We start from the raw sequence: 12,249 nt of genomic DNA, 5'->3' as shown, positions 1-12,249 counted from the left end.
ATTGGCAAAGTAAAAAAAAAAATCTTCAAAGTGAAAAACTGTGCACTGATTTGCGTTTTAAATAATGGAAGCTAAAATGAGAATATTTTAATTGTTGGACAGTTAGTTAGCACATGAGTTTCTCAATAAATAAGCAACTGTCTCGGTAGGCTGTGCTCGTAGGTGGCAGAAGTGTTTTTTTAGAGCTGAAATTTATTCTTCAATTGAATAAAAGAAAATATGTTTGAATAATTTTCTTAAAAATAAAGCAAGAAAAGTATTCAAAGTTGAAATTAGAGTCAAGAAATGGACTGGACATCAAGACCAGGGAATTGTAGTTTCAAAGGTAAAGAAGCGGCCCAAATGCACCAATATCGTGTGATATTTGATTGGATGGATTCGTTTCAGTTCTGAAGTGACAACACTGGTTCTATTATACCCCATGGTTATCAGCAGCATCTCGAGTTAAAACAAAAAACTGGTGAGTTCTTTCCTTTTTCATTTATATATTTATGAACATTACACTATTTCCTAATTCATCACTCCTATCTGTCAAGTAGGATTTCCCATCAAAACGAATAAACCTTCCTTTTCCTGCCTGAAGCAGCATATTTATACATACGTATGAGTTCTCTGCACCTGAAAAGTTTATTTAGCTGTTCAGACTATCCCTTTATGATTACATTGACTTGCGGTACCACACTGATTCTCAATAACAACACTTGAAATGAATATTGAGTCCAGGTTCTCATTTTGGCATCTTGTATTGATTGTCTTGGCTGGATTTTTAGTTGTACCTCGTGTATTAGCCAATGCAAGATCTGTGTAGGTTTTTAGAAAAAATTAATTACGGAAAAAATAATTTTAGTCAATCATTTTCGATAAAGGTTCAATGTCCAACGCTTAAAGAATGATTTCCGAAGAAAAATATACAATTGTTCTAAACATTACAAAGGCCTTGACAAATTGTTGTTTTTGTTAAAAAAAGCAAATAAAATGATGCCGATTGGAAGAACAAATTTATCCACTAACTTAAATTTAGTGATTTACCTTATCAATTTGAGCTGGTATTGTCTGCTTAGTATATGAAAAATCGTGTTAAAATTAAAAAAAAAAACATTTCAATTAAATAATACACGAATTAATTTATTCTCAACTTTTTCAGTTTTTATTCGTGAAAAATTTGTTATCATAAAAGAACGAAGTTTAATTTCAATACTTCTCTATAACTTTCCTTGAAGCTTCACAAATTGCACAATGGCAAAAAATGTATAAACCGCGAATCAAAACATTCCCTCTTACAAGAAACAAATCCATGAAAAAGTACCTTCCTGTAGTGAAAATGTTCAGAGAATCGGTTGGACGTAGTTTTAGACGCCACACAAGCTTACGATCGGAGTTATAGTATCTTTTCAAACAATCCAGAAAAACAATTTATTTAGACTTAAAAATTTTGAGGAAAATTTAACCCATTTTGTGCAATTTTCTCTGAGGAATCCAATGAAGGATGTTTGAACTACCGCACGCTTCAGAAAATGGAGTTATGGAAGTTTTACCCTCAATTTCCCGAAATTTTTCAAATAATCAAGAAAACCCGTGTTCAGACTTAAATATTTTGAATAAAATAAAACATAGCTTGTATGATTTATTTCCGTGGAATCCAACAAAGGCTTTTTGAGTCACCGCACGGATTGGAAACTGGAGTTATGGCTGTTTACCCTAAATTTTCCAACATTTTTCAAATAGTTCACAAAAAACATGTTCGAACTCGAAAACTTTGAACCAAATGAGACGTATCTTGTGTGACTTTTTTCCGAAGAGCCCAATGCAGCCTAATAAGCCATCAAACGCTTCGGAAAAAGGAGTTTTGGCTGTTTTTACCCTCAATTCCCTTAGACTTTTTCATTATTTCAGAAAAAAAGCATGTTCGGACTTGAAAATTTTAAACAAAATGGAACGTATCGTATATGATTTTTTTTGGAAGAATTCATCGTCTCCAATGGATTCGTTCGCACCTGATCGAAAGAACGCAATACGTCCAATTGAAGAACGTGAGATCTGTACATTCTCGGTCAACAGTGGTGTTTCATGAGGGAGTCCCTTGGGACCCTTTCTTTTCATCGCTGTTATGACCGAATTTCCCGAAATTGCTGACTGATGTGTTCGCGCTGTTCATGCCGATGATTTAAAAATGTTTTTGTCTATTCGTCACCCGAAGGATTGCGTGACACTGCAAAATGCCTTGCACAGATGCACTTAGGTGTGGAGTTGGACGCGGAGTTGACTTTTTCAATACACATCGAAAAAGTTGTAGCAAAGGCAAATTCTATGTTCGGAATGGTTAGTAGAATCTGTCACGAGCTGGATAATCCCTACACGATTGTCCCAATCTACACTGGATTAGTTAGGACCGTCATTGAATATGCTGGCATTGTGTGGCGACCGTACTACAACATACACAACAATAGACTAGAGAGAGTTCAGAAGAAGTTCTTGAAGAAATACGCTTTGAGAAACCTTGGGTGGCAAGCAGAAATTCCGGAATATCGAGTCTTGTGCATGCTGGTAGGTTTGGACACGCTGGAAACCCGAAGAAAATCATTCGACGCACTGTTTCTAAAGGATTTAATCTGTGGAGGATTTCATTCGCCGTATTTATTATCTTGTATATCTCCGTACGAAGGCCGCAGCAGTTTACAAAGCGTAAGGCCGTTTCAACTAGCTAATCGGATCCAGAACTACGCCAGAAACGAACCAATGTATCGAATGATGTCATTTTACAACGCAAACGTCGATATTATTCAACTAAGCATGATCAGAGATTAAATCAAAAGTAGAATTGTGCAGTGCTCTTTTACAAATTAACAATTACTGTAGTAATTAATTGTCATTTATGTTATAGAATAAGATAAAGGGCTGAGACCTAGGATCTAATCAATAAAACTGAAACTGGACGAAGCCTATTTTAGTCATCATACGCATTGGAAACAGGAGTTATGGCTGTTTTACTCTCAATTTCCCAACATGTTTCAATTTATTCAGAAAATTGAGGGTAAAACAGCAACTGTTTCCAATCCGTGCGGTGGCTCAAATCGGCTTCGTTGAATTTCTCGAAAAAAAAAATCACATACGATACGTTCCATTTTGTTCAAAATGTTCAAGTCCAAATATGCTTTGTTCTGAAATAATAGAAAAATGTAAGGGAACTGAGGGTAAAAACAGCTATAACTCCTTTTTCCGAAGCGTTTGGTAGCTTAAATATGCTTTATTGTACTCTTCGGAAAAATCTCATAAAATACGTCCCATTTGATTCAAAATGTCCAAACCCGAACATACTTTTTCTGAACTATTTGAAAAATTTTGGAAACTTGAGGGTAAAATTGCCATAACTCCTGTTCCCAATCCGTGCAATGGCTTAAATAGCCTTCGTTTGATAACTCGAAAAAAAAAATACATAAGATACGTCTCAGTTGGTTCAAAATTTAATTCGAACATTCTTTTTTATCTGAAATATTGGAAAATATAAGGGAATTGGGGGTAAAAACAGCCAAAACTCAATTTTCTGAAGAGTGTGGTGGCTCGAACAGCCTCCATTTTATTGTTCAGAAAAAATGCACAAGATAAGACTATTTTTGTTCGAAATTTTAAGTCTCAATTTTTTTTCCTGAATTGTTTTCAAAATATAGGGAAATTAGGGGTTTAAACAGCCCCGGAGTTTATATAAGCTCGTGTGGCCTGAAACTACGTCCTATTGACTTTCTGGATATTTTCACTAAAGGAAGTATTTTTTTTTAAATAAATTTGTTTACTGGGAGAATATTGCATTTCTTCGCAGTTTATACACTGTTTTCCCCATTTTGCATTGGTTCAAAAGGTTACTTACCCCTGTGATATGAGCATAGCATAGCATTGGGTGACTACACACATCTTGCATTGGCTGATACACAAAGTACAACTCAATAACCAAAACAAACACAAGATGCCAAAAACGAGTTTCTGGATTAAAAACTCATTTCAAGTGTTAGTTTTGAAAATAAGTGTGGTACGATAATGCACACCGTGACAAGTCAATGTAATCATAATGGGGATGATCTGATACAGCTAAATGAACTATTCAGGTGCAGAGAACTCATACGACCCAGGGTGCTGTATTCAGATAGGTTGGGGAAGGGAAATACACATGGGAAATCCTACTTGGCCAATAGGACTGATACGCAAAATAAATTTAATATGATGTAAATGCATGAAATCAAAAAATCGAAACGATCTCACTAAAGTCCATCAAAAGGTGGTGTTTTTCAGCCGGTGCTGTATCTATTCTTCCTGATTCCAGTCATTTTGAAATAGGTTGCTTCCAAATCCAAAATCCCAGCTCATCGTCTTTCTCCGCGGCTAGTTCAATTTTGATCGACAGAATGGCTGTTTTCGATCTCAGGCAATTGAATTGCGCGAAAAATATGAAAAACCGTACGCTTGACTTGCTTTTTGAAAACGACACTGTCTCTCAGAACTGTTTGGTTGGGACAGCTCTTGAGCCACTGGTCCCCATCGATAATCATCACCCTGTAATTACCGCCGACATCGTTTTAGATTCTACAGTTTTTTACTGTGAACCTCCACTTGAACAGTCTTTGAACCTTAAAAGAATTGATTTTGTAGCTCTCAATGCCGCATTACAAAATATAGACTGGCAGTTTATTAACAATACCACATCAATCAACGAGGCAGTGTCCATCTTTATTAGCAAGATAAATCAGCTAATCGAATCTTACGCACCACCCCGACGAGCTCGTCCCAAGCCCCCGTGGTCGAATCGGAACTTAAAAATGCTGAAACGTGTAAGAGCCGCGGCTTTGAGATATTACAGCGTTAATAAAAATGCACATATAAAATCTGCATTCATAAAAGCTAGCAATGAATACAAAAAATATAATAGAACACTTTACGCTAGGTACTCGATCCGTATGCAAGAAAACTTGAAACAAAATCCAAAATTATTTTGGTCTTTCGTCAACGAAAAAAGAAAAGAAAGCGGACTACCTAGTAGGATGTACTTGGGGGACATAGAATGCGACACTTTAGACGGTCAGTGTGAACTCTTCGCCAGATATTTCTCTAGTGTTTTTACCCCGGATACGCAAACAAACGACGACGCAGCTCTAGCATATGTTCCAGAAAATGCAACAAATATCTCGTTACCGCACTATTCTGCCGAAGAAATTCTCTCCGCTATCGAGAAATTGAAACTGTCATCATCACCAGGCCCTGATGGAATCCCCGCTTCTGTTTTCAAAAATTGTGCCCACAATCTCTGCGCACCATTGATGATTATATTCAATCGCTCACTGACCACAGCCACGTTTCCAGCAGTATGGAAAAAATCGACTATGTTTCCAGTTTACAAAAAAGGTAACAAGCGAGATGTACAAAACTACAGAGGCATAACATCTCTCTGTGTTGGATCAAAATTATTTGAAATTTTGATATCTCAAACAATAATGAACAATGTCAAGTCGTATATCTCCATCGACCAACATGGGTTTTTCCCTGGTCGATCGATAAGTACAAATTTAGCTCAATTTACTTCTTTCTGCCTTAAGTCTATTGAAAAGGGATTTCAAATTGACACTGTCTATACAGATCTCAAGGCTGCGTTCGATTGTGTTAGCCATAATTTGCTTCTAGCCAAAATTAGTAGGCTCGGCTTTGCGGACACATTTGTCTTGTGGCTGGCATCATATTTGAAAGAGAGACAAATGTCGGTCAAACTTGGTTCCCAAACTTCTTCCGCTTTTTGTAATTGCTCGGGCGTACCACAAGGCAGCAATTTAGGGCCTCTCCTATTCGCAATCTTTTTTAATGACGTGCTTTTAATGTTACCGGATGAATGCCGACTAGGCTATGCAGATGATCTCAAACTCTTTCACAAAGTCAGAACTGAGGATGACTGTTTGATTCTACAGAATTGTATCGATAAATTTGCCAACTGGTGTAAAATGAACCATCTAACCATCAGTACACCAAAGTGTGCTATTATCTCATTCACACGAAAGCCTAATCCTATCACATGGAACTATCGAATATCCGGTGAACCATTAGAAAGAGTTTTTTCCTTCAAGGACCTTGGAGTCACTCTTGATGAAAAAATCACGTTTCAGCAGCATTACTCTAGCATCAGGTATCAGAAAAGGGGTAGGCTTGATAGCGGCACGTTATCCAAACAAACGGGAAAATTGTGCCTAGCCTTTTTTTTACAGATTTCATCATATACCTGAGAAACCTGAAAACCATAAAAGGATTAGAAAATAAATAAATATTTAGGGCATAAAGCCGATCCACGGAGGAATTTTGAAGCATTGAAGCTTATAACCATATTGGGTGAAAAATGACAGATTGTTATTTTAGTTTAAATTCTTAGAATGAGATACACTTATATCAGGATAGGCGAGAGTACATAAAAGCTTTCTAGCAATCGAAAAACAGGCATATATGAGCTACAAGAATCATACATTATTGATTCACAACTACAAAATTCAGGAGATTTGAGTTTACAATGATCAGAAAATGTTCTAACCAGGATGCTACAATGAGGGCAAATAAACGATTTTATAATGGCAAAGTTGGCATTTAGCCTGTCCACATAGGGATTTTTAAGCAATGAAGCTTTTTTTCAATCAAAATATTGGAAATAAGGACTTTTTTAACTTCCTTTGTTAAATTCTGACATACATTAAAAAGAATGAAGTCGGGCAAAAGAGGGACATGTACACACTAAGTGGAAGGTAAATATAGGTACAATAGTACCTCTGAATCATAGCTTAACCATACAGGAGATTCAGAACATAAAGTCTTGATTTTATATATTTTTATTTAACTGACCAGTTAGCGCTCTGGTTAGACGACTACAATGAGCTTCTGTGACGCCAAATTTGATACAAGCGATATTAACACTGCACGAAGCTGTAGCAGTGGATTCCAGAACCAGGATTGACGTATGATACGAAATATCAGAGTACGATATTAAAGGAGCTTTGATTCTTCTTAACACTATAACCATTCTAAAGCTAAGGGAACATGTGTCAATACAAGAGAAGTGACATATATTAAGTGAAACAGATATGACTGTCGACATGCGATACAAGTTTTGATCAAAAACTTGATTTAATAGGGAATATTGAAGCCTTTTGGCAACCCTAAAAAAAAAAAAATATTTTTTTTAATTTTTATTTTCCACGGAAACGATATTTGTACGGCTTCAATGATTGAATAACCATGATGCAATTTTTACAATTAAATATCTTTATATGAACGGACATTTACCTCCACAAAATTCTGTTGCCAATCCAAAGATAGAAGGGACTGAAAACTTGTCCACTATAAGGAAAATACACTTATTTTGCGCTTGACGTAACAGATATAACTGATGTAATTTAGATCATATTCTTCTATGATTTCAGAAGCAATGGGACCGTAAGCGATGCGTTTGCGATTCACATTTGAACACTTGTGAAGAGATTTTATTGAACGGAGTTACTAGGAGAGCAAAGAGATTTGTTGAATGAAAAATCATATTCCAAATTGGTAAAACGAGAAAATATGGAAGAATACAGCTTGTGCAAATGCATGTACTACATATGCACTATTGGCATACCCTTCTCGAGAGAAAATACGTACAAAGGTCAAAAAATACTAGCAAGAATTTAAAACTGATTCAGATTCAAAACATTTCCTTCCAATGTTTTGAACTTGAAAAACTTCTGAACTCTGCATGCAATAATTTACCTTGACCTATTTTCTCCCCCGCCCAGATACAGCCTCATTGATTTCCAATAGACAGAAATATGAGATAAACGTATCTGGGAAGTACTGGATTAGTCGCCTCGTACGACATGGACCAGTATCCCAGTGGCAGTATTCTTTAGGCCGCTGCCACACAGCATGCAGATGATCTCAAACTCTTTCACAAAGTCAGAACTGAGGATGACTGTTTGATTCTACAGAATTGTATCGATAAATTTGCCAACTGGTGTAAAATGAACCATCTAACCATCAGTACACCAAAGTGTGCTATTATCTCATTCACACGAAAGCCTAATCCTATCACATGGAACTATCCGGTGAACCATTAGAAAGAGTTTTTTCCTTCAAGGACCTTGGAGTCACTCTTGATGAAAAAATCACGTTTCAGCAGCATTACTCTAGCATAATAGCCAAAGCTAATAGAAATTTCGGATTTATCACTAGAATTTCTAAGGAATTTAGAGATCCATATTGCCTACGATCTTTGTACTATTCTTTGGTGAGATCCGGGCTCGAAACAGCTTCAGTTGTTTGGTGTCCCTACACGGCATACTGGGCCAAACGTATTGAGGCAGTTCAATCAAGGTTCGTCAAATATGCCCTGCGATTCCTACCTTGGAACAATCCTGATGCGCTTCCTGATTACAAACATCGTTGCTTGCTGATTGGAATGGAGACACTAACTGAAAGACGCATAATCGCAAGAGCCATCTTCGTGAAGAAACTCATCGACGGAGACATCGATTGTCCAGCGTTGCTGCGGCAGTCCATATGAACATCAGACCCCGACTCTTCAGAGGAAGTGAATTCCTACGAATTGATTTTCAGCGAACCAACTACGGCCAACAAGAACCTCTGCGTGCAATGTTTAAAGTGTTCAACAGTTTCTACAACTTGTTTGAATTCCATATTTCAACTAATGTTTTTAAAACAAGAATTAGAAAAAGTAGGCAGCTAAGTCGTCTTGCGACCTTTGAGTAAACACAAATTGTTTTATATAATGTAGAGTTAGAACTAGTTATTAAATTCATGAAGACAATACTGTCAGATGAAGTAAAAATACAAATACAAATACAAATACAAATACAAATATGTTGTTTAAATATCTGTTGCCTATGAAAAACGCGCATCGCAGCAATCAGGAAAATCACGCTGTCGTTTGCCCATCGCGGCTTCAACTTTTTCTCACTTTCATTAACCTTTAACTCAAGCTGCGCCACGACAATATCTATTTGCCAAATCCTTCATATTTTTTTACACCAACTTATTCTGGCTTTACCAGCATTCGACCACTAAAACACATTATTGTACCAGGGCTTCGTTGAATTTTGCACTGCGCAAGTGAAAAACAGATCACACCGCCAGCCATTTTTCTTTGCTTTTCTATCAAGCACTATTTTTCGAATAAAAATAAATAAATCCCGGCTAGCTGCTCTCAAAACATCACATATAAATATACTTTTCTTCACTATATCCTTTTCAATGTACAAAGTTCAATCCACAATTAAAAATTTGAAGTAGTTATGAGAACGCGAGACGGAGCGCGCTACCGAAAAAAACACGACCGTATTCGTCCAAGGCCAACTGCGAACTCTCAAAAAGTGTTTAAGAACATCGTATTTTGTTGTAATATTCAAGTCTTATATAGAAGAACATACCAAATAACACCAGGTTGCTTACCCCTGTGATATGATATGGAAAATTATTTCGGTATCGATTTTCGACTGTTAAATATGTTTTTTCGGGGTGAATTTTTCGGCTATCAGTCAACTTAAATAGCAAAGACGACTATTTATTTAAGATCCAACGTTTCGACCCTTATAGGATCATCATTAGGGACGAAAAAATGTCGTCTTTTTGTTTTGGATTGATTCGGCTGATCAGATAAAGCTGTCTTGTATATTGTGTACAAAGTTCTGCGGTTGAAAAACCGTTTTGTCCTACAATTTTTGGATTTATTTTCACTAGCATCTGAAAGTTGTCACACAGTTTTCACTTTCACTTTCCAACTGATTTTTTATCTGATCACGACGAGTGTGTATTAGGTGGTGTCTATTACATGTTGTTGGGTGTGTGTTTCTGTATTTGTGTTTTTATGTTGTGATTTAATTTTTCTGTTACATATTGTTCTAAAAATACATACGGAAATATTTTTAGAACAATATGTAACATAAGAAAAATTAAATCACATCATAAAAACACAAATACAGAAACACACACCCAACAACATGTAATAGACACCACCTAATACACACTCGTCGTGATCAGATAAAAAATCAGTTGGAAAGTGAAAGTGAAAACTGTGTGACAACTTTCAGATGCTGGTGAATATAAATCCAAAAATTGTAGGACAAAACGGTTTTTCAACCGCAAAACTTTGTACACAATATACAAGACAGCTTTATCTGATCAGCCGAATCAATCCAAAACAAAAAGACGACATTTTTTCGTCCCTGATGATGATCCTATAAGGATCGAAACGTTGGATCTTAAACAAATAGTCGTCTTTGCTATTTAAGTTGACTGATAGCCGAAAAATTCACCCCGAAAGAAGAAAATTATTTCTGGATTCTATTGATTTATGTTGATGAATCAAAAAAAAAATCATAATGGGGAAAAGTGACCAACGATTTAAACGATAAATTTTATAATCATCATATAATCGAATACGATAAAGCCGCGGCTGAAGCGATGAACAACGTAGGAGTTGCTCCAGTCAACATTGTACTCATCCAATCCAATCGAAATTATTTAACGTTTAAAAAAGTCCTTCGTCCCATCTCCCACCTCGTTACTGTATGCAATGATGCAACGTAAACATTTACTGCTCCTCGCCGGCATTTGAATGTAACACGACTAACGAAAAAAAAACCCGTTCCGGATGTGACCGGGAAACTGTTCTGTTCCTGTTTCTGTTTCTTCCGCAAACACACAGGTGTGGGCTACGCAATCTGCCTGATCGACATTTATATGGGCATGTACTACAACACGATTATTGGCTGGGCGGTTTATTATCTGTTCGCTTCATTTACCACGGAACTGCCCTGGACCAAATGCGGTAATTTATGGAACACCGAGGCCTGCACACCGGTCACATCGTTGGCCAATCTGACCCGTCTCGACGCGGCCAGAAGCACCATGGAATCGATTACAAATGCAACGACGCTGACGACGACGACGTCAATTGTGGGGGCCTTCGGAAACTTTACGACCCTGGCGGGACTCAATCGGACCGGATCGACGGCTACGACGGTCATCGGCGGGTTGCTGGGGAATGTCACTTCGACTGTGGCCAGCGTCGTTGCGGCTACTGGCGCGGGAGCTGCCCACGCCGTCCCGGAAATGGTTCGAACAAGTCCGGCGAGGGAGTTTTTCGAGTAAGTCCTACCTATGTACCCCTATTATTCTCTTTGTAAATTTTTCAAGTTTACGACGCGGTTTCGATTTTAACGATGGCCGAGTGACAAATCCGGACAAAATCTCCCATTCGAAAACATTACTTGTTGTGTTGTTAATACGATTCTATGACGCTGATTTTACGATCGAACAAAAATCGAATGACCACCCGTCGTCATCATAACACATCATCATCATCATATTCTTGAATCCTCTCCTCTCAATCCACAGGCGCCAGGTTCTAGAGCAGTACAAATCGGACGGGCTGAACTTTATGGGTCCGGTGAAGCCTTCGTTGGCCCTCTGCGTCTTCGGGGTGTTCGTGTTGGTGTATTTCTCGCTGTGGAAAGGTGTTCGGAGTGCCGGAAAGGTAGTGTGGGTGACGGCCTTGGCTCCCTATGTGGTCCTGTTGATTCTGCTGTTCCGTGGAGTGACGTTACCTGGGGCGGCCGAGGGAATCCGGTACTACCTAACACCGGAGTGGCATAAGCTGAAAAATTCTAGGGTAAGAATCGATGATCAAAAATAAGAGACAAAAATGTATACAAATGACGAATGTGACAAAAAATGACTAGAATGACAAAAATGGCAGAAATCACAAAGATAAAAATTTCAAAAAACATCATATAAAAATAACAAAAATGAAAAAACGACAAAAAAGACAAAAATGAAAAAACGACAAAAAAGACAAAATGACAAAAATGACAAAAATGACAAAAATGACAAAAATGACAAAAATGACAAAAATGACAAAAATGACAAAAATGACAAAAATGACAAAAATGACAAAAATGACAAAAATGACAAAAATGACAAAAATGACAAAAATGACAAAAATGACAAAAATGACAAAAATGACAAAAATGACAAAAATGACAAAAATGACAAAAATGACAAAAATGACAAAAATGACAAAAATGACAAAAATGACAAAAATGACAAAAATGACAAAAATGACAAAAATGACAAAAATGACAAAAATGACAAAAATGACAAAAATGACAAAAATGACAAAAATGACAAAAATGACAAAAATGACAAAAATGACAAAAATGACAAAAATGACAAAAATGA

The 12,249-nt window shown here is 37.0% G+C and overlaps 1 protein-coding gene across 1 annotated transcript in view; it reads left to right on the top strand.

Moving 5' to 3' along the window:
- Positions 1–12,249, top strand: part of LOC129743853 (sodium-dependent serotonin transporter) — a 110,281-nt gene that overhangs the window by 72,517 nt on the left and 25,515 nt on the right. Inside the window, exons 3-4 of the mRNA XM_055736058.1 lie at positions 10,715–11,156; positions 11,407–11,680. Of these exons, the coding sequence (XP_055592033.1) occupies positions 10,715–11,156; positions 11,407–11,680 (716 nt within the window). The remainder of the gene's footprint in view (positions 1–10,714; positions 11,157–11,406; positions 11,681–12,249) is intronic.

Source organism: Uranotaenia lowii, chromosome 2 (genome assembly GCF_029784155.1).
Source record: "Uranotaenia lowii strain MFRU-FL chromosome 2, ASM2978415v1, whole genome shotgun sequence".
Lineage (NCBI taxonomy): Eukaryota > Metazoa > Arthropoda > Insecta > Diptera > Culicidae > Uranotaenia > Uranotaenia lowii.
This window is presented reverse-complemented; position numbering and strand designations above follow the sequence as displayed.